Source organism: Dromaius novaehollandiae, chromosome 10, assembly GCF_036370855.1.
Source record: "Dromaius novaehollandiae isolate bDroNov1 chromosome 10, bDroNov1.hap1, whole genome shotgun sequence".
Lineage (NCBI taxonomy): Eukaryota > Metazoa > Chordata > Aves > Casuariiformes > Dromaiidae > Dromaius > Dromaius novaehollandiae.
In genome coordinates, this window is record NC_088107.1 from 25,683,769 (window position 1) to 25,709,040 (window position 25,272).

Below are 25,272 nucleotides of genomic sequence, written 5' to 3' on the forward strand. Positions count from 1 at the left end.
GTTCAGGGATTTTGTGAGTGTTGGTGAGTGTATGAAGGTCCTGCTTGAAGAACTAGCTGTAGGGGCTGGAAGACTGCAACCCCCTCTATGGTGGTCAGAATTTTTCAAGGGTGGGAGTTAGAAAATGGAAATGGGGCAGTTCATGGCTTGCAATCTTACGCCTTGGAGCTCTGCCATAGGAGAGGCATTCAAATGAGAGTTTATGCTTAAGAGCGTCAGCACAGTCTAGGTATCTCCTACTCTGATCCCTGTGCAGGAAAGTGTACAAGTTTGTCTTTTCAAACAAATCCCCCAAACCAGCTAGGACAGCTAGGAGAAGAAATGTTTTATTTGTTTTAAGAGTTGTATTTGTTGGTGAAAAGGAGCAGCTCAGGGTCTACTGTTCTTAGAAGAATCATTAGTAGTGCTCTTTACCCTGGAACAGGAGTGAGCAGGCTTGAAATGCAGCAGAAACAATCTCTGTGAGGGATATTGAGTTTTATTGAGAATAAACAGTATCTAACAAAGATGGTTCTTGCCTGCATGCTTGCCTCGCCCTCTTTCTTCTTTTGCCATTTATCCTTATTCATCTCTAGCTTGGAATAACTCCTACGTTGCATCTACCCATCCATCTTCAAGTCCAGATCTTCCCCCACCATGTTCCTCTGAGCTCTGCTGCACACTCATCTTCAGCTCTGCCTTTCTCCCTTCCTGGTGTCCAATTTTCTTGGACCTACTGTCCTGTACTGCCTTACACACCATCTAGATGAATAAAAGTGCTCAGTGCATGCTTTTGTATCCTATTCCTTCAAAACATTTGCTGTTTTGAACATGTGTCTGGGGAGGTGGTGGTGCCCAGCAGGTAAGGCACCCCCAAAGCTGATGTCACTTTTGTGCTCCTGGAGCACCTCGATGGAAGAGAGGTTCTCTGCTCTTCCCTTCTGCCCAGCCTGCTTGCTTTCTGTGGTGTGACGACTGCCTTGGTGGGTGATGCAAGAACAGTGGATGTAATTTTCCTTGACTTTAGGAAGGCTTTTCAGCATGGTCTCCCATAGTGTCCTTGCAGCCATGTTGGCTTGGATGGGTGGACTATTGTCCTCACATGTAGTGGTCAGAAGTTGGAAGTCCACCTAGCAGCCAGTTGCATGTGGCTTTCCTCAGGAGTTGGTGCTGCTTAATGCCATCAGTAAGGGGCTGCTTGATGGAACTGAATGTGGTATGAGGTTGGACAGTCATGGATTAGTGTCATGAAGCCTGTACTGACAAATGCCTAGGCTGTGGTGCAGGAAAGATCACCAGAGGGACATGAGGTCTGTGGTGTGTGCCTGGCATGGTGGGAAGGGCAGAAAACCTGTGATCGTAGTTGTCCCTGTTGGGGTTTCTCTGGAGGTGGGGGGCAGCTACTTCCCAGATCATTGTTGTCACGCTTGGGCCTCAGCACATAGCAGACCAGTAGCACATAGCCCTTTTACCTCCAAGTCCTTTCCAGTTGCCTTGCTCCTGCACTATTCATGGAAAAGGAGCACTCAGCAGCTGGGGAGAGTGACACAGATCTTTGGTTCTTCAGAGTTTTTCCTTAAAAAAAAAAAAAAAAAAAAAGTGCGGAGGCCTTGGACAAAGTGGTGCAAATGCTCAGGTCTGCTCTCTGTTGGCTCAGTTTTTATCTCTAAGGGCCTATGACCTTTATGCTGAAGAGCCACAAAAAGAGTGGTTCTTCTGTAAGATCACCAAGTGGGGAACCTGGCATCTTCCTGGATCTCAGGTTAGGATTTGTAGGCAGAGTTTTGTTTGCTTGACTCATTTCTCTCCCTGGATGGCCCTAAATCTCAGACAGCATCTGCAAAATAACCATCAAATATTTCTCCAACTTGATGAACAAGGAATGAAGCCTTCTTGCTGCTTGCGGGCCCCCTTGAAGTGCTTCAGGCTTTGCAGGCACAAACTAGGATGACGTAAGTTTGCTTGATGTAAGTGAACTGCATTGCAGGTGTGTGGACACAGAAACTCCCCTGTGATGGTTATAGTGACCTTGTGTGCAAAAATGCAGGGATGGCAGGGCAGGTCACTGAGCAGTTGGATTAGCAACAGCACACAACATTAAACCATGGTAACATAATCATGGTACTATGGGGGAATGAGTTTAACGCATGGATTTTGATATTTAGCAGAAATTATAAGTTTAATTAACAGTCAAATGTTCGGGGAATGAGTAAGTATGAAGAATATTTTGTTGTTGCAGGGTGGCTCCTTCTGACTTGTTTTCCAGGAATGATGTGCTGAGACACTTGGATTTTAGCATTAGTGACAGTTAACCCTGTGTCTTCTGACCCCAACCCTGCTTTGCAATAATTTTGACAAGGTTCATCAGAAAGGACCATGGCAAAGGAACGAGCAGGTCTGAATCTCAATCTGACGTGAACAAGCAAGCCCCTTTAGCCGTGGGGGTGCATGTGCAGCCCAGCCCTGCTATGTTCTGGCCCCAGTGCTTCCCTGCTCCCAGTGCTGGGGTGCCCCAGGGCCCTGAGATGGCAGCGCTGGGTCCCAGCGGGGATGCAGCACCACAGACTGTCACTGGTAGGCGATGAGGCTGGTCCATGCTGGGTCTGGGCCAGTATTGCTGCAGGGGAAAGTCCTTCAGTAATTTTTCCCAGTGTCTCCAACGTGATGGCCTTGGGTGTGTGGGAGGTGGGCAAGCTATGTCACCCAAACCCTTCCCAGCCTCTCGCCCAGGAATGTTCAAGCCTCCCTGCCTCTTCCCAGGCTGCTTTAGGGCTGCTGGGCAGCCGAAAACCATGCCAGCTCCTTGGCCCTGGGATCAGTAGTCTGGGGAAGGTAGAGGGGGCTGCAGGGATTGGTTATCCTTGGGGACCTGCTCAGAGACAATGGGGATATCCATAGCCATCCTCCTGGCCTTGTCTGGGGCAGGGAGGTGGCGAGCGATTTCCTCCCTGCCCCACTCCCATGTGTGGCCCCTGGGACTGACTCCCAGGCCCGTGTCTGACCCTCAGCTGCACATCTGTCCCCAGTTGTGGCTGCATCCCCACATCTGACCCCCAGCCCCATCCGTGTCTGACTCCCAGCCACATCCCTGAACCCCTCAGAGCCACGTGCCCGTGTCCAACCCCCAGCCCCGTTTCTAACCCCCAGCGCCACATCTGACCCCTCTCACAGCCCCGTCCCTGTTTCCTCCTGGGCCTGCAGAGCTGCAGGGGCTCCCGGTATGCGGTGACACCTCAGTGCCAGCATGCTAGAGCTGCGGGTGCCGGCCCTGTCGTGAGGGGTGCTCTGGCAGGGACGGGATGGGATACAGGATGGGAGTATCGGGGTCTGTCCTGGCTGGCATGGAGTGAGGCAAGTGGGGTGTGTTGGCGCAGGCTAGTGCTGGTCTGTGCGGTTCCCTCCCAGCACTGCCAGCGTGGAGCGCCGCGTGGGGGAGAGGCAGAGCTGAGGCTTTGCTGCAGAAGGAAGGTGCCAGGGGCTGCCCCCCTCCCCCGGCTGTCAAGGGCTGTCTGTAGGTCTCTGTGGGGCAGATCCTGCTGGGCCCGCGCAGGAACGTACCGCGTGCACGGCTGTCTCTGTAGTACGTGGCGGAAACACCCGACTTAGCGGAGCAGAGTGGCGCAGCGGAAGCGTGCTGGGCCCATAACCCAGAGGTCGATGGATCGAAACCATCCTCTGCTAAGTTGTGTTTTCTTTTCCCCTCCCCCCCCCTTCCTTCCCTTTTCTGTCGCTGCTGCCTCCCCACCGCTCTTACCGCACACTCGAGGGTTGCAGGGCGCCGATGAGGGTCGTGCGTGTCCCCGCACTACTGGGGCTGGCCATGGCCACGCAAAACGGAGGAAGACTCGTGAGGAGAGGAAAAAATAAAAGCACAAGTGGCCCGTACGGGGATCGAACCCGCGACCTTGGCGTTATTAGCACCACGCTCTAACCGACTGAGCTAACCGGCCGTCGTGCAATAGTTTCCCCGGCTCGCTCTGCAGTGCTGTTCAGGTGCGGCGCCGCGCAGTCGGCCTGGAAGAGTGGAGCGGCGGCGCCTCCAACTGCAAAAGCGACGTGAAGGCAGGAATGGGAGTGGGGGCGCGAAAAGCAAATCCCACTAGCAGAGGATGGTTTCGATCCATCGACCTCTGGGTTATGGGCCCAGCACGCTTCCGCTGCGCCACTCTGCTAATGCGTAAAAGGTTATGCCACCACCCCTGAGAGAGGCAGTGATGTTTGCCCTCCGCACGTGCACCAGCACCCTAGGACTGCTCCCATGGGGCCCCTGTGGGACTGGGTGAACCGTGGTGGCACCCGCGTTCCAGCAGCGCCCATCCCTTGTGAAATGATGCCATAACAGCCCTGGTGTCTCCCCAGCAGGCCAGGGGGGATCACATGAGCAGGCAAGTGGGTAAGTGGCTACCTTGGGTGGCTGCTTATCTGCTGGGAGTAACAGCTCTGAACTCCTCCCAGAGAAGGGAAACAAAGGGTCCCCTGTGTCCCTGAAAGCCAAATCCAGAAGATGCCTCTCTGTGATGTCCTCTGGTAGCTGTCATTTGCCTGTTGGATACAACTGCCTCTGCACAGGCTTGTAGAAAAATGAACAAGTTCCTGGTGGGGAGTGTCAAGGAATGACGGTGGGTCTGTTTTTGCACAGGTTTCTTTCAGTTTTTGGGACCTGGTTTGCAAATGCCCAAAATGCTGGCAGTTGGGAGAGTTAAAGCTTTTTGGAAAAAAAACCAAAAACAAAAGAAAACAAAAAACCTGGGAACCGCGCTGTTCATCACCTCACTCACTTGCAATCCACCTCAAAGTGCATCAGCTAACTCACTCTGGTTCCATGGAGCAAGACTTGGGTGTGAAAGGAAAACACCCTGCTGGTGCTGAGGTTTGTCTCCCTTTCTGGAGGAGAAGACAAGACTGTCACCTGTGCAGCTTTCTCAGCACAGAGCCCATTTGGCCTTGCAAAGAATGTGCAGCAATGACTGCCCTTCTTCCTCCATTCTCACTCCCAAAGCTCTGGTTTCAAATGGGTGCAAGGAAGTGGGGAGGACCTCCTAGAGGCTGATGTTATGCCACACCAGTAGTCCACAGATCTTTTGACTAAGCCCTTTCCTCTTCTTGTCTCCTGAGATGGCTGTCCCCAAGATTTGTTGACTTTCTTGAGATGTTCCTGCCTTGTAGCATGTCTCTGCTTGAGGCATCTTGCCAGACTTTGCTGCTAGCATAGCATCCTGCCAGTGGTGTAACAGCCAGACCTTGTCCTGAAGCCAGTCAGGCCCATCACCAGCCACATTCGTGTCCCCCTGGTCCTGCCTGCTTAAGCTACCTGGGAGTGCAGGACCTGCTAGGGCTCTGCGCCAAGCTCCTCCTCAGCTAAGCACCATGCCATGCCTGGTTTGCCTGGACACCCAGAGACGTGGAAGGCAGCCAGTCGAGCATCTGCGAAGGGCTTGACAGGGCTAATACCTAGTCCAGCTGATGGGGCTCTTGCTGCCTGGGTGGTGAGAGTCTGGACCTTGTCCCATGTTGGCATACTGAGGTTCTGGGCACGTGCTGGGGCCCTGCTCAGAGAACGCGGCTTTTCATGCTCCACTGCTGTATCCTGGCATGCTGTTTTCCTTTGTACCCACGTTCCATACTGCACAGAGGGGTCTGGCATTGCACCTGCCCTTGCTCTCTGATGTGTTTTTGAGCTGTTTTTGTGCAATTCTTCCTGGTGTTGGTTTGCAGTTTGGTAGAGCAGCAATATTCAGTTCTGGCAGCATGTGGAAACATCTCATGCAGCACGGTTCTTAACCATTCCCCATGCATCAGGGGATGAATCCTGCTCATCTCTCCAGAAGAATGATGGATAAGGGACATGGAGACGGGATGCAATTTCCTAACACTTCTCTGGAATGGCAGCTGGAGGCCTTTTGGGTTACCTACACAGTGCTTAAACACCCCTTGATTAAATTGCCCACATAGGCATGATTTGAAATGTCCTTGGGTGTCTGCAATCCCCATGGTTATTTCTTCTACATTTGGGCTGGCAGATATAACACAGACTTATGGAAAACACACCCGTTTGCACTGAAAACTGGAACTAGAATAGGATGACCTAGAATGTTTCTAGCAGCAGAAGATACCTATGTTCAAGCAACCAAATCAAGCTCTTCTCAGCTGTTCGGCTGAATCGCTCCTTAAATGCTACTGATCGTATTGACTATATTGTGATTGACTTTGATGGGCATGTAGGATATACCTACAGTTAGACATCTTCATCTTGAACTGAGTCTCATCCCTATACTCAGTCAACTGAATCTCTCTCCTTACTCTTTACTGTCTGGTAGGAGGAACTAATTACCATGGGATGAGTTTTACTGATATGTCAGCAATCACTTAGCATATTTTCCATGAAAATATTCATGACTTTTTTCCCCAGACTTTTCTGGGATTTTGCTGCATATTAGACTTTTTTGTATGCTGGAGCCATGTTTTCTTATGACAATAATTACTTTCATACACTCCTGAAGGTTAATCATTGAGTAGAAAAAGGGCAAAAGATTTAAAGACACTGTAATTAATGTACAGATTTGGCTCAGTTCTGTAGCCTGTGCAATATTTTGGAAACTTACATTAAGTATACTTATTAATTCAATACATAGATGATTTACATTTCTTCGTATTTTCCAATAAAAATCAAAATGACCAAACTCTTTAAAGGCTTTGAGGAACACTAATTCATTGATATTTAACGTTTCAAGTGTGAACGATTGTCAGAAAATCAGTGATACTATCTGGGCAGAGACATCTTGCTGAAGAACTGTCTCCTTCCACATGTCTTCCTCAGAGCATTTTTTACTTCTTTGTTCCGTAAGCTGTAGATGATTGGGTTCAGCATAGGAGTTACTACTGTGTAAGAAAGAGCCACCAATTTCTTGCTGTTTAGCGAAAGACTGGACTTTGGCTTTAAATGGATCACCCCAGTTGTGCAACAGAACAGTGTCACCACCACAAGGTGAGCAATGCAGGTAGAGAAAGCTTTGTGCCTTCCTTCAGCGGATGGCATTCGGAGGATGGCACAGATTATCTGGATGTAAGATGCTGCTATCAAGATAAATGGGATCAAAACAATTATAACAGTGGCAATGAACACAAGAAGCTCAAATAAGTATGTGTCTGAACAAACCAGGTCCAGAATGGGGGAAATATCACAGAAGAAATGCTCAATCTCCTTTGGGCTGCAAAAAGGGTAGCTAAATAGCCAACCAGTAAGTCCTACAGCAAATGGCATACCAGAAACCCAACATGCAATGACCATATGAAGACACACTCTCCTGTTCATTGTGGTGGCATAATGCAAGGGATGGCATATAGCCATGTATCGGTCATATGCCATGGCACCCAAGAGAAAACACTCAGAAGTGACAAAGAATATGACAAAGTAAAGTTGCAGGGCACAGGCAAAGAAAGAGATGACCTTTCTCTCCAACAACAAATCTACAAGCATCTTGGGCACTATGTTTAATGAAAAGCAAATTTCAATCAAAGACAAGTTTTTGAGAAAATAGTACATAGGAGTGTGCAAGGCAGGGTCAGTGGTTGTAATTACAATGATGAGAATGTTCCCTGTCATTGTGATCAAGAACATCAGAAAGATTCCCTCAAAGAGGAAGACCTGAAGGGTGGCAAGGTGGGAGAACCCTTGCAAGGTGAAATAGGTCTGGTTTCTGAGCCATGGTGCTTTGGCAGCTTCCATTTGAAAGAGGTGTTCCTCAGAAGGTTCCCAACTCAGTCTGCATGACCCAACACGGAAGAAATAAAGAAGAAAATGTTTATAGGGATCAAGATATAATAGTGAATTTCTCTGAAAACACTTCCATTATTCAGTAGGCTGGGTGATCAACCATAGATGGGCAAATAACACTTATCTAAAATAAACCCAATAAAAATCCTTATAATAAAAACAAGGAAATAAGAAAAACAGTCACATTAAATACAGAAGAACTAGGCTTTGCCCCTTTGCTTTGCTTATAATTTGCTTGATTTCCTTTTAATTAAGCTATGATGTTGCTGTGTCTAGTCAGCATTTCAGGTGAACTGATTTTTTTTGGGGGGGGGAATTATTTTCATCAACAATTTATGTATTTTATTTTGTGTGTGCAAAATAGCAGTTTTTTTTCCTACAGAACTGTAATTTAATTAAAATATTTGCTTTATTTTTAGAAAAAAATATTTCCCCTTGTTTTTACACACACGTACACACATGTATGTATGTATGTGTATATATCTATATCTATATCTCAAATTAAACATGGAAAATAAATTTGTTGATGGTACATTTGTATTTCTGACAGTTTGAAGAGTGGACAAAGCATGTATTTGTCTATTTAGTCTCATTGCTACTAAAATATAAACTAATGACATACTAAATTTATGTTTTTTAGTTATCATCATTCTTTATTCAGCTCCCTGAACAATTGCTTATTGATTCCATGTTTTAAGAAACCATCTTCTTGTAGACCTGTACAATCTACCTGTCCATATTTAGATGTTTGCAATGTAGATATCCATATGTGAGGTAAATGTTCAAATTACCTTTGTAGCTGGTGTAAAGACAAGTAGATTGAGAAGGTAAGTCAGAAACCTAGGTTGTATTTCTCACTTTATTCAGGTATCTGCATGGATATCACTGTGTGGAAGAACCTATTTCTCTCTATGCCTTGTCACAGAAAGGAGCAGCTACATGCGTTGCAGAGAGCAATATTAGCTGACAAAGGTGGTACCTGACAGTTTTCAGTTAAGGGACCCTCCCACTTGCACTTCAGTCACCAGCACTAGTTGACTTTCCTGTGTTTTCTCGTAGTAAAACAAAGCTCTAAGTCTGCATTCTTATACAACATAACCTCTTTCAGTATGTTTTTCCAACACACTTGTTTTCTGGAATGTGTCTTGCCACCACCTGCAAGGCAGGAATGAAATTATAAAATTAAACAAGCCATCACATTGGTTGTTTTTAAATATACAAATGAGATATTTCCATTTTGATGGTTTTCCAATTCCAGTTCCATTTGCTGAATAATTGGAAAATACTTCACTCAATACACCACTTCTTAATTTGATGTATTCTTTTTCTAAAGAATTTCTTTGTTTAATTAGTTGAACAAGGTATATGCAATTCCTACTTCAAAAATGAGGATGAGAATAAGATGGTGTTTGAAATATGCTACATAAAACACTATAATCTGGAATGTGAGCACTTAGGTCAGGTGAGCTGAATCCTTCCATTGATACGCGAAAATTTGTATTCGGTATAAAATGACAATGCTTATTCTTGGTGATGTTTTCTTGTCTTCCAGTGAGGTGAAGATTTTCACAGGCACATACACTCAAAGCTTAGAGTGAAATTCAAAGAGATCACCTCCTAAACTTCTTTCAGCAAGTTTGAATAGTCTAGTGTATAACTGTAAAAAAGTTATGAAATGGAATTTTTTTTTCCTCCAAACTACATGGATTAACTACTAAGAAATATGTACTTTTGAATTATAATGTATCATTTATTCTCGAATTTGAACAAGTGTATAAAATTACATGAAATCAATGACTTCTAAAATAACAATATCCCAATGAAATTTCTATTAAAGGGAAAGGAAATACAAACTTGGACACTTTAGGGATATTGCTATTATTAGTAGCAATAGTACTATTATTAGGGCAACTGTAGTAAATAGTATTCTGAAAAATTTGCAATAATAAAAGGATAACTTCAAAATCTAATATGTGGTGGTCCATCATGTGATGACATGGCTCTGAGAGATCATATGTAATTATTACAATTGCATGTGAAATTTTTCTTTCCTCCTTGAAAAAGAAAAAGGAAATGGGAAAGTAATTCAAAGGAAAACCATAGTTTGGAGCAGAAGTGCTTTTATGTTGTCCATGGCTAAAACTCATCTGAAGCCTTTCAAAAATTTTAAGAATTGTAGAATCATAGAAAAACTTGGGCTGGAAGTGAATCCTGAAGGTCTGTAATTCAACCTCCTGTTCAAAGCAGGGCTAATTTCAAAAGTATATGGAACTGTTCAAGACCTTGTCCAGCTGAATTTTGAAAATCCCCAAGGCTGAGGACTCCATGGCCTCTGGTCCAGTCCTTGACCTCCCTCTTTTTGATTTTTTTTTTTCATGCCCAAGTGGAATTTCCTTAGCTGCAACTTCTGCCCATTGACTTTCTTTTCACTGTGCACTGTTCAGTAGATCTGGCTCCATGTCTTTTACAGCCACCCTTTATGCTGAAGACAGCAATGAGATTCCCCCTTTTGCCTTCCCTTTGGCAGGAACTCCGTTCCCTTGCCTCTCCTCGCATGCCCTATGCTACATCTGACCATCTTAGTGGCCCTCACCTGGATGCTCTTCAGTTTCTCAGTCTTTCACTTGCATGGGGAACCCTGGGGTTGGATGCTGTTCTCCATAGGTGGCCTCACAAGCACCAAGCAGCGGGGGGGAGTGGGTGCTTCCCTCAACCTGTTGGCTAGCCCTTGCTAGATGATTATCTTTCACGATCTCACGAATGCACTGCTGGCTCACATTTGACTTGCCCTCCCCCAGTACACACACATCCTTTTCTGCAGAACTGCTCCCCAGATGGCCAGTCCTGAATCTGTACAGATGCATCTTTTGTCCCAGGGTCGGACTTTGGCCTTTGTCTTGGCTGAACTTCATGAAGTTCCTGTTGACCCATTCCTCCAACTTCCTGAAGTCCCTCTGAAAGGCAACCCTGCTCTTCGGTGTATGGACCTCTATCCCTGTTCCCAAATTGTTGTCATCTAGAAACTCCTGAGGAGGTTCTCCATTCTATCATCCCAGTCACTGATGAAGACATGAAACAGTGTCAGTCACAGTAACAGACCCTGACGAATGTCTCTCTTAGCCAACTGCCAGCTAGATTTCAGACTGTTGATCACTACTCTTCAAAGCCTGATGGTCCAGATAATTTCTTCACCTTCCTATTAGTATTCCCATCCAGTCCATACCTTTACAATATATCTACATGGCTATTACAGGAGACTGTCAAAAACTCTGCTGATGTCAAGATAAATGACATTCTCCCCTCACCCGTTGAACCAGTCATCTCAGCACAGAAAGGTAACAAGTTGATCAGGTATGACTTGTTTTTGGTAAATCTGTGCTGATATACACCCCTTCTTGTCCTTCATGTGCCTGGACATGATGATTTGCTACATATTCTTCCTAGGGCCTGAGGTGAAGCTGACCAGTCTGTCATTCATCTTCTTTCTTGGCCTTCTTGAAGATATGGACAATATGTGCTTTTTTCCTGTCATCAGGAACCTCCCCAGTGGCCACAGCCTGACAAAGATGGCAAATAGCACTGTCACAATGGCATCAGCCAGTTCCTTCAGCAGCCTCTGCACCATCATGTCCAGATGTCCAGTCCCTATGGATTTGCGTGGGTTCAGTTTACTGAATTAATCTGTAACTTGACTGCACTGCTTTGGGTAGCACTTCTCGCTCCCAAACTGTGCGGCTACTTTGCTGCTTTACAAAAAGGTTCATTTCAGACCGTGGAAGAGGTTTTTTTCCCTAAAGAAATCCATATTTTTAGCAAATAAATATGTTTTCCTGAATGATAAAAGCTTTTGTATTGTTATCTGCAAACATCCATATGGTAACCATCAGTAGCTGAGCTACTCATTTACATTTCCCTTAGAGCCTGAAAAGAAATAAATACTTTTAGATGTTATTTGTGTCATCCTTCAGAAGTAATATAAAATAGGCTAAATGCCGAAAGTGCTTGATTTTTCTTACATCTCAAAGGAAGTCTTAACATTTAGCTCAGACATTGTGTCCATTGCAAATGTCTGGAGTTCTCAGATGCATTCTATCCTGCCCTATAAAGATACAACTATATTTTTGCTTGAGCCTTCTATACTAATACACATTTTTCTTGCCAATTTCTGTTGCCATAAAGTCTAGAAAATAGTGGTATACCTCAATTTTCATGAGAAGCAATCGAGAGTTTTTGATATGATGCCTTTGTTCCTCATTTCAGATACCAGGATACCCGTTTTCCCCTTTTGCACAACACTTCATGTCTGTGAAGGTAGTTTCATCCAGGATCCTGAAGACTCAGTGGGATTTGTCTGCTTTTCTGAACTGTATTTTATCTTACATGTCTTTCTGAGATGGGAAGCCCTCTCTGTATTCATTACCAAGTATACTCAGAAGACAAAACATCTCCCTTGGTACTGTAGCAGACAGTGAACAACTTAAATTAGTGAAAGTCAACTATTCTTTTTTTCCTTCTTACGTGAGTAGAAACAATAAAATTAAGAATACTTAAGTTAAAAGTTAAAGTTAAAATAGGGAAAAGTGTGATTTTTCCATTGGAATGTAATGGGATGTGGGAAACACTTGTAGCTAGACGCCTTTTTTGAACTGTTAAAGAAGTCTGTCTTGACAGAGAGAAACAAAATCCCAAACAAATCAAACTGTTTGTTTTAGACAGTGATCTGAGGATGGGTAAACCACCTTCTGGAAACAACTCTTTTTTTTATTAACATGAAAGTAGCAGAGCATATCATTTAGTGAAAATGTTTACATTTGAATAGACAAGCTTGGGTGAAATGGTTGCTACAGCTTTTCAGAAAATTATAAATTCATGTTTCCAAAACTAAATTTTGAAAAGTGTCTGAGACCCACATTGAAAATAGTATTTTGTGAAAACTTAGGAAACCCATTAGCAAGTAAAAGAGCAATTCACCATACCTAACTTCAGACATTTGTAATCCAGTGTTTTGGTTGTTGCTCACGCACCTAGTAGTGTTCAAAATGCTCTAGAGTATCCAAGACATCCTCATAAAACTAGCAAATATGATACTGTTTTGTCTTATAGGTCTCCTGTAGGAGACCTGTCCCCTTCTGGAACATTACTGGAAGCCAGTCAAGATGCTCTCAGGTATCTCAAAGGGCACTGAAGGTCTGTGTTTGGCAAATGATTTGACCTCTAAATATCAACAGCTGAGCCTGTCATAGAATCACTCCCTCAATAGTCAAAGGAGAAGAACAGACACTTCTAAGACAATCCATCATATCCTTAGAAGTCCAAAATGTCACAGTATAGAAATGTCTTTTTTTCTCCAGTAGTATGCTGGGGCACTAGGTGACTAGCACATATGCAGAATTTATATTGCAGGTATTTAAGTGTTAACTAGTTTTCTAGACATCCATTAGAGTAAATGAAGAGATGTAGACATTTCTTGATCTGGTAAATTTGACCTATTGTAGATATGTGCTACATTAAGATCAATGCTCTCCTTTGTTCTTAAGTTAGGTACTAAGTGCCTAAAATTAGCCAAGGCATGGGAAGGCTCTTTCAGTCTCATACAGCTTTGGTTGTCATGGGGTACAATTTCTTCCCATTTCTGCTAACCACCTCTCCAGCTGTTCCTTCCTTCAGACCCCCAGGGGTGTTCCTACTAGCCTTTTCTTGCTTTGCCTTTTCTTGCTTGCCCTGCAAACTGATCTCAAGAGACACATTTCCTTGCCATGATGGCCACCCCCTGGTCTTATGCTCCCCTTCTTACTCTGCTTTCTGCTCCTGCTCTCTGTTCTCTACTGCTTGTTGCACTGCTAGACACTATAGAGAAATGTGAAGCTTTTCTAGCCATATTATTTCTTTATTTTTTTAACCACGTTAAATCTTAGTAAGAATTAAGCAATCACAATTCTATAACCTATAGAAGATTCCTAAACAGCTCTTCCTATTTCATAGCTCACAGAAAACTCTTCCTCTAGGTTTTTGGCCCTTCTTATTTTTCAACATTTCTGCTGTCTGTGTCCTAGCCTTGGAAACAACTGCTTTAGATTAGGGTGGTGACTTGAATCTCATTCACTTAGACAGTTATTTACCTTAGACTTCTATACACTGCTACAATAGGAAAAGTTTTTCTAACTAATGCTTTGACTCCTGTTCCAACAGAAATTGTTCTCAAGGAGAATAAAACAACATATACAAAATGGAACTAATTTCAAGTTGGTGAAAATGGTCCTTTCCATTTAACTCCTCTCCTCTCCACTAAACTGCAACATGGCATGCATTCCTTTTTGGAAGCTGTTGTGATGACGTGGGAGTTTTTCTTTCACTTTGAAGTTTCAGTCACCAATCTAAGTATGGGTAGGATTTAATTAATTTTAGACTGTCTACATTGTATGTTCTCCTATATGAGCTGGCTCTCTAAACTCCCTTAATTCTTCAGTGGAATGAATTGAGCCCTTCTATAACATAGTTTATACTACCTCAGAACAGACATCCAAAACAGATCAGATGAATCACGTTCAAGAAAATATTCCACTTTCTCTTCATTTGCAATGAAGGGAGTCCAGATGACTATCTTGGACACAGACTTCTACATTGTAGATGTAAAAACTAAGGCTAATCCAGAATGTAACATTATAAGGAACGGTCTACCCACTCTAAATTAAGTTTCAACTCATTCTGAACTGAATTTCAGTTGTAGCAAGAAGAAAAAAAAGGAAAGAAGGCAAGCAGTCAGGCAAGAAGATATAATGTGTAATAATACATTTACAATAAGAAATATGGATTTATTTTGCTTAATTTGTAATGTTTACTACATTCATTGTCTTTTGCCATACCCCCTGAATTGATAGCAATATTATATCACTTCTTTCTTTCTTTGCTTATTTATTTTTAAGATGCATAGCTATGCATTCCCAAGTTTTGTTCAAATTAACTATATTCGCATGCCATGTAGTTGTGTCTGAACCTATAAGTCACTATGGATTATTTGCCTTTTTTAAAAATACAAAACAATTCTCTGAAATCCAGTAATTTACTTGTCTGTTTTTGCAGAGCTTCCTTTACTTCTTTGTTTCTCAAACTGTAGATGAGAGGATTGACCAAGGGAGTGAGAATGGTATAAAAGACAGAAAAGACTTTGTTTAGAGATATTCGAGTATTGTAATGAGGAAATACACAGACAGTTAATATTGACCAATAAAAAAGTATCACCACAATAAGGTGTGAGGAGCAAGTGGAAAAGGCCTTTTTCCTTCCAGTGGCAGAAGGAATCCTCATGACTATGACAATGATGGAGAAATAGGATGAGAAGGTCAATAGAAATGGAGGCAGTGAGCATATGCCCGCCACAACAGAAGTGACAAGTTCCGCCACATGGATGTCACTACAGGAGAGTTTTATGATTGGGAAGGAATCACAGAAAAAATGTTCAATTTCATTGGGACCACAGAAGTCTAAATTTGAGATCAGAAACATCAATATAGAATTAGACAGAAAGCCACTTATCCAAGATGCAGCACCAAGTTGTAGACAGAGCTTGCCATTCATACACAGTGGGTAGTGCAGGGGTCTGCACACTGCTAGGTACCTATCATAGGACATTGCTGCTAGGAGATAACACTCTGCAGCTGCTAAGCAACCAAAGAAATAGTATTGTGTGAAACATCCATTGACTGAAATACTTCTGTCTCCATCCAGATAACTAAACAGCATCCTCGGCAAGATGTTTGAACTGTAGCAGATTTCCAGGCAGGACAAATTGCCCAGGAAAAAGTACATTGGGGTGTGAAGGTGCCGATTAGCCATGACCAGCACAATGATGGAGATGTTTCCAGTTATGGTCACAATATAGATTGCCAAGCACATCAGGAAGAGAAGAGAATGTAGTTCAGGGCCATTTCCGAATCCCAGGAGGATGAATTCTGTAACAGCTGTTTTGTTCTTCCACTCCAGCTGTGACATAACTTTCATTCTAGTGATAAATGGAGCTGTTAGCACCAATGAAGACCCTGCCAGTTAAGACAGAATAAAGGCACGCTCAAGCAGTGAATATTTGTTAATAGAAGAGAAGAGCAAAGAGAAAAAAAGTCCTTGTATTATGAGACGTGTCCTCTGATATCTATACAGATTTCTCATTCACTAGGACTCATAGGGTCAATTCTTTTATCCCAGGTACTGAAAAGAGCACTTAAAACTGAAGTAATGCACCCATGCTTCTCTTGTAGGGCAAGGAGTCTTTCTGAGAAGTTTTCAACATGTGTAATCAAATTAAAAATTAACTTCTTTTTCCATCAGAAACCATCACAAATTTTGCCATATTCCATTCTGGTGTGGAAAAAAGAAAGTATTTGGTCTGATTGCTTTTGTAGGAACAGAGCCATATTTCCACTGCTAATATGCATAGATGCATATTGTATGTTCATTATATATAACTATGTAACCATCTTTTATGTGTTTGTTTTTCTTATTTGAAGGAAGCTAAAAGAGAGTAGAAGTTGTAGAATCATGAACTAATGTAGATGGCAGGGAATTTAAGAAATTGTGAAATCCAACGGCTTCCAATGGAAAAAAGTGTGAAGAACGCCTATACCCTCACCAGCATATGTTCTTCTACCTATCAAAAAACCCCAGGACACACAAACACCTTCCAGTTGTCTCAGCATCCAGTATTGTCAGTGGGTAGAATGAAGGACTCCAGGCTGAAAGAGTCACATTTGCCCTACTATGAACAAGATGAATACTCTTCTGAAAGTAATGTCTTTTTTCACTGATAATGGAGAGAGTTTAGTGGACTAATTTTTATCAGAAACTTAACTGAAAAAGTACAGCTTAGCTGAATCCTACTGTTTGTCATAGTGCCCTTTTTGATTTTCTCTCGTATGTACTGAATTGCCTCAGTCCCTCTAAATCTCCTTAAAAATTCCATTTTCCAAAACTCTTGTGGTTTTGGCTGGTCTTTTCTGCATTTTTTTAAGTATATTCTTAAAATTCAGTAGCCAAAACTGGACACAGCACTGTGGTTAAGGTCATATCAGCAAAGGAATTGAACAGAAAAGTTACTTCTCTTTTCTTCTATATAGACTCGTCACCTCTGCTTTCACCCAGATAGGTGTAGAGTTGGAAGAGATATTAACAACCTTATGGGGATGCATTAATGAGGTGCGTTCTTTAAATCCATGTGGCTGGCAACACAAATTCCAACCATGACCCTCTGCAAACTGGAAGGAACAATCTTCCACCCTGGGGTTCCCTAAACACATCCTCTGTTAGACACACAACCTAGGTTTTTTTCCTGCCCACTCTCTTCTCAGATACAGCATTCCAATTTAGCATTGTCTGAGTCTTCTTCAGTAGTATTACTGTTACCTAACTTCAAATATCTGCATCTAAAGTACTCACCTCAGACTCCTTTTATACTCTACAGAGAGAAGTAAGCACTTTAGATTAATTCACTCAACATGTTTTAGATATCTACACTGAAAGGGCTTATTCATCCAAGGAAATGATCTATTTCCTTCCATTGACAAGAGCAGGAGTTCAGATATAGAAGTCGACTGCTGCAATGCAGGCTGCACTCCCATTTAGATGTTATTCAGCACATGTGTGCACTATAGAGAAGTGACCAGATGCTGTAATAGTGAATGTCATATAAAAGCAGTCCTTCAATCACTTGTAACTGGATAACTTTTGGAAGCATAACTCTAAGATTTTCACATTTCTTTCCACAGATGTAATTTAAAATTTTGCATTAAATCTTATTTGTTCAAAACTCCAATCCTGAGCCAATTTACCAGCATCTGGCAACTGAAATCACTGAAAGTGTGTCCCATTTCTGTGCCAATTATCAAACTTTTTAGAGCAACACTCTTTCTTACCTGAAACCATAGGAACATTGAAACCTGATCCAACAATCTTTCATTTCTCAAGGTTTGGTACCCTGCTTTATTTTCATTAGAAATTGGATTTTCTCATGGGGAAAAAAAAAGTTACAGCACTTTTCTTGGCAAAGAAACCCCAGAAAATCATTCTCATCTTTTTCTTTTGTTACAAGCTGAATATATAAACTCCCCTTTTCTGTTCTGATAGGCAGAGAGTGTTCCTCCCTTCACCTCCTTCCTTAAAAACATTTTCAGAGCTGAGTCTGGTGAATCACCCCAGGGGATAATCAAGCAAACAAAAGCCTAGAGAGGTTGACTCATCAGCCTCATACGCACATAAATAACCATTCTCTTCATGCACATTCGAGTTGTAATGCATTTTTTAGTCTGAATTTTGATTACTTTGGAGACTGGATGGAATCATATTGATAGATAGCATGAAAATTGAGTAAAAGATTACTATGGTGGTCATCGTTGCTATCAATTCAGCTCTTCCTTTGGGTTCTACAGAAGTTCCTAAGTCTAAAACTCACTAGGGCCTGGATTCAATACCAGGCAGCTGTCTGAGTGCCAGCTATTTCAGTCAGCCTCTGGAGATGCTGCTCTATCTATTAGTAATGTAGGGTAACTGTGCTACTAACTTTGGTGTAACAGATAAGTGAGATTGTTCCAGGGCCCCAGTCTTTAACCTCAGCTTCTCAGCTTGCATTAGAAGGCCAGGTGCCTTAGCTTTGTCTTGGTGGGTACTATTGGATTAACTCCAAAGCAGAGCCCAGGAACAAGCAAACCTGCAAGCAGTGTGGGGGTTTTGGAACCAGCATCCAAGGATAAGCTAGAAAGCTAAACTATTTAAAAACACATATGAATCCACTGTGAATGTGCAGAGTGGCAAGTTTAGTTCCCTAAACTAAGAGAGATCTCTAACACTTCTTCAGACATCTTTGTACTGTCAAAGACCTTTGGGGCATGTCCGAGGCATACGGCATTCCTCACGTCATGCTGTGAAACTTTACTCTGACACGTTGTGATACAGCCCTCTTATTTCAAGCACTTTGAAGAAAAAAAAAAAATCACACAAAGTAACTGTGGTTCACATCCATAAGGATACCAAAGATGGATAGGAGAATATCCAGGCCAAAGGATGTAGTGTTGATATGGCAAATCCACTTGGGGAGCGGCCCAGAGAACTCTGTGGAACAGCTCTGAGAACTGTAAACACAACCCTGTCCATATCAACTGTTCGGCAGTCAGATTTCTCTCTCTGGCATGACAAGACAGACATAAGGGTGGTTGCAAGAAATAAGAGACAAGGACTGCTTTGAGTCAGCTTGATAAGCCTGGAAAAGACAAAACATAAAAAACATGGGGGAATTCAAAGACTACAGGGTCCAATAAAGAGGAAAGGAGAGTTATATTACACACCACTAGATGTGAGTGTAGTCAATCCAAAACACCAGTTTCTATCCCAGTAACTTCTGCTTTCAGCAGGTGCAGAGAGGGTGCTAACTGAACGGCACGGACTGAATGCCATATATTTTGACTGCTAATGTGAGATGAAATAAATTTGCCTCAAACATCCAAAATCTACCTGTTGACTTTCACATGAGATACCCTTGGTTTCCCACCCAACATTGGCTCTGTCAATGCCAAGACAGTTAAAATGCTTGTGTTCAGCCAATAACAGTCTCAACTACATCATTGCCATGGTCTGTGTGGGGGGGTGCCCTTTAGAGGCTCTAGTTTGAAGGACAAGGCACATCAGAAGGCAAATCTCTGTTTTTGGTGCCAGAAGCCTCCATATAATCAATTCACAAACTACTAATTTATACCTAGCCTAGGATGGCTATTTACAGACTCCATCTGGAAAGTGAAGAGAGAATATCTACTGAGCAGTGTGAGTCATCCAGTCCCCAAACTGTCATCTGAAAAGGCTATGGAAACTCTCAGAAGTGTCTGTCTCTCTTCACTGATCATATTGAAAATTCAACTGACTCCTTAAAATAGTCAAATATTCAGGGGACTAAATTTGAGTGAGATGACTCTAGTTTCAAAATGTCTAATGAGATTTCTATCCTTCTTTTCTAAATTTGGAGAATTGTTACAGTATTTGCTCATTAAGTAAAATAATTGAGTCCTAACTGTCATATAGCTCAAAGGGTTGTTACTCCCAACTCCCTTAGTAACAGAGGGTATCCTAATGCCTAGGCTACAGGATGGCTCATAATACATTTTTCCCAATCTGACACTGCATTTTGCAGTGGGGTGGAAAGTAATGCAGGATTCATGGATGGCAAGAGGGACTCAACTAGGGACTGTCCCACAGTGATATCACAGTGATATTTTATGTTATTGTCTTCAATGCAAAATGCATTATCTGCTGCTAGGGAAAAAAAGCAGGCCAGCAGAAGGGAATCCTGCACATCTCAGGTCAGTACCTACACCTGTGTACATAGAAGGCTTTTAGTGGGTGCTCTTGTGAATTAAAGAAGAAAGAACAAGATGAAGATTTTATGAATGATGATTTGTCAGACACATTCATATTCTGATCAGATAATCTTAGCTCTGAATAGTTATTGTAAATCATTTAAATAGGTGGCCCTCCAGCATTTAAGCCAAGGAGCAACTTGCAAAAACAGATGACATCTTTCTTATGGATTCATTCCAGAAATTTCAGTTTGCTTTTGGCTAGGCAATCACTTGAAGTACAGAGAAGTCACATTGGCCATTAGCAATAAGTAAGCACTGGAGACGTGGAATAATGGTGAATGCTTTTAGGCTGTACAGAAAAGGGGTCTCAGAGAGAGGTAAAAAAGCTTTTCACTCTACCTTTTGGAAATGGATAGAAATATCTGCAGAGATAAACTCAAAAAAGAACATATAACCACAAACAGGATTACTGCTCACCTAAACCTGAAGATTATGACTCCGTCTGGACAAATCTGACACTAACAGGGGGCTCAAATAAACTTTGCTTTTCATAGTGCTTTTTCTCTTCCTTGAGAATGAACTTATAATATGCATATTGAAAACAGGATTCATTTGCCTAAACCTATGTGTCCAATGCCATTTTAGGTGGATTTGGATTTCTTATCTTGCCTCTAGCTGCTGCTTAAGAATGGTGCGGGTCTACCACAGGTATTGTGTCATATCTGCCAGCACCCTACAGATGTCTCAGAGAGAGTAAGATCTATGTTGAAGCAGCTGAATCCTGCACTCAGCTCCAGAGTGAAACACTTACATTGCAGTACCTGCCATGTAGGTCTCTACACATGATTAGGATGTCTAAGCTCCCATTATAGTCAATGGATATTTGGTCAATACTGCCTGGAGAGCTATTCAGCTCACGAACTTATAGCGGGATTCAGATGCATAAATATAGGAGCCAAGAACCAGTTCAGATACTCTAGAGTACCTTAGACACCCTTACAAAAATGGCAGGTGTGGCATAGGGTCTATGGGAGACCCTTCTGGAGTGATGGGTGGATGCTGGGTATTTTTGGGTATCTAAATTAGTACTAGATGACTATATTCAGGCAGTTAAATAAAGCTCCTTATTCACAGGGAGACACCTGAATTAGAGATATCTAGAATTAGATATTTGAATTTGGGTTTCAATTTTACCCCAGCAGATTTTTTTCCCTAGGGCTGTGTGCACATATTATCATCCCTGTAGGAAAAATGGAGCTGCAGAGATGTGAAAGAAACCCTGTCCAAAGATGAGGAGTGAATCAATAGTCTATCTTTAAAAACTGAAATACACAAAGAGAGTGCTGAAACTGCAATGATGTGCCATTCATACTTGGAAAACAAGTATAGGAATGAGCTACCTTGTTTTAGACAGCTAGTGCTAGGCAGCTAAACTGAGATCTTCACTGTAGGTCCCCTTTGCATCCTGGAGAGAGAAAGAGAAAACATGCTGAGAAAACATGTGATTCCTCCACCCTCTGGAACTGCTTCTTTCTCTTCAGTGACTATGGTGGGAAACCAGAATTACTATTTTGGATTCCTGACTGGAAAGAAATCTGTCTCTGTTTGGGGTTGCATCACCCAATATTATTTCTTTTGCTCTGTGGCAGTAGAGGGATGTCATGTTCTAGCAGCAATGTCTTATGACCAGTAGTTAGCCATATGTAAACCTCTCTGCTGTTCATTTCTTATGAACAGCAGACTTTGCAACCCATTAGTCACTTGATCCTGGGCTGCTGGCCTTCTGACTAATACTGTACTGATAACTTTCCTTTCACCGCTGACATTTTGTGCCCACCTCAAAATTGATCATTTCTTTTGTGATTTTACTCAAGCAATCCTAGTCTATTGCAGTGACCCTCACCAGATGGAACTTGTACTTTCTACTCTGGCCTCTTTCTGATTCCTGCTCCCATTTGTATGAATGGCAACATCATATATTTCCATAATTTTCACCATCCTGAGAATCCCTTCTACCACTTGAAGGCAAAAGGCATTTTTCTACCTGTTCCTCCCACCTCAGTGTGATTATCATTTTCTATGAAAACATTATGATTTTGTAAATATTACTAAGCACAGATTCATGGTGAACAGTGAATAATATTGCTTTCTACACACTTTAGACCCATAGTGAGCAATCTTATTTATCACTTGAGAAACAAAGAGGTGAATGAAATTGCAAGAACTTTTATAAAAATGCTGAAGTATGAAATGAAACACCAGTAAAAAAAATACTAAGTAGGGAGAAAAAAATCAGGAAAGTAATAGGAATTCAAGATGGAATTTCTTGCAGCTTATAGAATAACCACCTATATACGAACCAGGCTTCTAGATACGCTTCAGTGGAGATCTGCATTTCTACAGTATTGATCCTGAAGGCAACATCTTTAACATATAAGGTGGAACACACTTTAGAAACGTGTGCTTCTTACCCCTGACTGTAATGGTGGTCTGGATGATTAGCTCAAATGTTGCTGAAGATAGCTGAAGTTCACGGACTGACTCACACCTGAAATGTGTGTCATTCGTAAGAGTCAAGACAGTGCTGTTGTGTGAATTATCATCACAATTACAGGTTAATAAATGAGCTCCCTAAGATATGAGGAGCAATCTCATCTCTGCAGATGCAGTCAAGAGGTCTGCAGTAAGGATAAGTTGGTATTTTGATACGGTTCCCTGAGGACCAGCACACACACAAAAACAGATCATGCTCCCATAATCATGAACACTACAGACTGCCTCACTCTGTTCCTCTCCAGCTGGTCAGGGTTGATATGTGCTGGCTTTCACACATACACATGCATGCACCAGGTAGTCCAGCTTGAAGTTTGCTTAGGATGGGAAGCACACTCATGCAGAAGATAGATAGAAATAGGATTTAATAAGAATATAGGGTCAGCTAAGGTGATCAAGAACAGGGCTCAGTCAGACAGGTATACTGACCGGCACCTTGCTTGCACATGACTGACCCCTTCAGCCCCTTTTCCATTTTTCCATGTTTTTTCCTCCCCAATCCACCTTGATCCCTCCCTTTCCCCACCTTTTGTCCTTCTCCTAAACAAACCTTAATAAATTTTTCACTATCCCACACTCCCCTTAAAACATCCCATAAGATATTTTACATGGTCCCCAAATTCTCTCTGCTCTGTCCCAAATGTCTCTTCTCCCTGCTTACAGTAATAGGCCCTATACTCTTTTAAGTCACATGCTCCTTAATTTGTATGGCATTTTGGAGAAAAAGTTCCTTTCTTTCCCTTGTCTTGGTGGGTTTGTACTAGGGACAATGGTCTAGTGGTTCTCCTTCAATGGTCTTAGAAGTAGCCAATTCTGTGCCGTATTTGAAAACCTAGGACATCCTGCCTGGCCTCCAATGCTGCCTCAGGAGGGCATGGGTGTCCCAGGGACCCCAGACCATACCTGCTGGTCCTGTGTGGTGTCTCAGATACTCCAGAGTATCTAACATGACACTAGATGCCCCCCCTTTAGGCACTGGATTCTCTCTGCTAACTCTTAGCACACCAATGCTAGGTGCAGAAAACACAGCCACTGCTAAAAAGATGCACTTTGGGTATTGCATGGGAACAGCTGAATAATTGGATTCATTTCAGCTTGTTGGCAGGCAAAAACTGAAGACTGAAGTATAGGAAAAAATGTGGCACTTCAGCTTTTTGAAGTTTCTGCCCTATTTTTAATTCTCTGCCTGATATTTGGCATACATTTGACACTGAAGCCAAGTGGGAAAAGCATTCAAGAGAGCTGGGCTATAGCCCAGACTGTGCAATACTCTCTGTCCTGCTCGCTCTGTAGATTGAGCAGGAGTGCTCATTGTCTGGAGTCGGCCAGGACCCATGGTAGGAGTCAGTGCGTGTACAGTGTTGATTTGGCTTACTCTGTCTTTCATCCTGGGGTGTCGGGGCTTCTTATAATCCTCACTAGCCACCTATTTCTGTATTTCTTGTCTTCTTTCTGGAGCTATCCATCTATTCCCATTCAGAGAGAACTCAAGCAGAATTGATAGGGTGTATTTCTCCATAGTTTTCTCTAGATCAGGAATCTGGCTGTGGAAAGCACCAGTTGTGATTTGGTGCAGTAGCGACTGCTCTCTGAAATGCCACTGCATGCCCTCATGCCATACACGAGTGGCTGCATCAAAGGCCCTTAGTGCCATGCTATAAAGACACCTTTCAGCTGGGTTGTGATACAGTCCCCTCTTCTTTGGCATAACAGGCACCCAGCTCACAGCAAGTTCATGGGGTATCTAGATGCTTTTGGAAAATGGAAGATAATTGCAGATAATATGTGTGGGAGAGGGAGAAATAAAATTTTATTATTAAATATATGTGTAGTGTTAACGTATAAGCTTTCTGTGAGAATGTTATTGGGAGGTTTTCAATCAATCTATAAATTAAAATATTTATAATTCCCATTAGTAAAACTGTCAAAAGAGATTTTTGCATTCATATTAGAGAACATACAATGAGTCACTGGGGACTTCTGGAGTTCATTTTGGCTCTAGTAAATACAGAGATTTATTAAGAGCAAAGCAAACACTTTAGAAGATGTAAAGATAATGGGAAGAGAAGACAGCCTGCAGAATCCACACTTCATCCCACAAATGGTGACTGCAGATGGTGTATGAGAGATCCCAACTAGCAATTGGCTTGCCATGTAGGTAATGCTGTGAAAGGAAAGTGTTCAGATTTGGGGAGAAGGGGAATGAAGAACTGATGAAAAGATTGATTTGCTACTGTCTGTGGATAGCTTTTCTCTCAGTGGAAATAACCAATGTACTGAGCTGTAAAGCTCAGCAGTGACTGACATGATTTTACTATGGCAGTCACAGCTTTGCCTGAATGCCCCAATATTTTTCAAATGATTTCTTTGAACAAACTGGCCTGGAGATGAAGAGTTTTTTTGTTTTTTGTTTTGTTTTGTTTTATTTTGCTTCGTGCGTGCATGTGTGTGTGTATGTGTGTATGCGTTTTTAAGATAAAACCCATTTACATTATGCCCTCCTCCCCATCAAGATCTGTTTCTGGATCACTTACACTACATTTCTGTTGCTTTCAGTAGCTGTGCTCAGTATTGCATTCAAACTTAAGTCAAGTGGCTTCCAAGATTTGAACTCACTCTGTCTGTAGAGCATAG

The 25,272-nt window shown here is 42.4% G+C and overlaps 2 protein-coding genes and 3 non-coding genes across 5 annotated transcripts; 1 reads left to right on the forward strand and 4 right to left on the reverse strand.

Annotated features, from left to right (window-relative positions):
* Positions 1-3,588: 3,588 nt before the first annotated feature.
* TRNAM-CAU (transfer RNA methionine (anticodon CAU)) lies at positions 3,589-3,660 on the forward strand. Its single transcript has one exon. It is a non-coding gene; the product is annotated as a tRNA-Met (tRNA).
* Positions 3,661-3,855: 195 nt separating this feature from the next.
* On the reverse strand, positions 3,856-3,929 carry TRNAI-AAU (transfer RNA isoleucine (anticodon AAU)). The gene has a single exon. It is a non-coding gene; the product is annotated as a tRNA-Ile (tRNA).
* A 150-nt stretch (positions 3,930-4,079) lies between these two features.
* Positions 4,080-4,151, reverse strand: TRNAM-CAU (transfer RNA methionine (anticodon CAU)). The gene has a single exon. It is a non-coding gene; the product is annotated as a tRNA-Met (tRNA).
* A 2,588-nt stretch (positions 4,152-6,739) lies between these two features.
* On the reverse strand, positions 6,740-7,958 carry LOC112992383 (olfactory receptor 10A7-like). The gene has a single exon (XM_026115400.2). The coding sequence runs from the start codon at positions 7,703-7,705 to the stop codon at positions 6,740-6,742; it is 966 nt and encodes a 321-aa protein (XP_025971185.1). The 5' UTR covers positions 7,706-7,958.
* Positions 7,959-14,764: 6,806 nt separating this feature from the next.
* On the reverse strand, positions 14,765-15,742 carry LOC112992372 (olfactory receptor 11A1-like). The gene has a single exon (XM_026115389.1). It carries the CDS (start codon positions 15,740-15,742, stop codon positions 14,765-14,767), a length of 978 nt encoding a protein of 325 aa, XP_025971174.1.
* Between the last annotated feature and the right edge of the window lie 9,530 nt (positions 15,743-25,272).

What these genes read in the sequence shown, in the direction of transcription:
- LOC112992372 (XM_026115389.1), bottom strand. Translation starts at nt 15,742, where the DNA reads ATGTCACAGCTGGAGTGGAAGAACAAAACAGCTGTTACAGAATTCATC.
- LOC112992383 (XM_026115400.2), bottom strand. Translation starts at nt 7,705, where the DNA reads ATGGAAGCTGCCAAAGCACCATGGCTCAGAAACCAGACCTATTTCACC.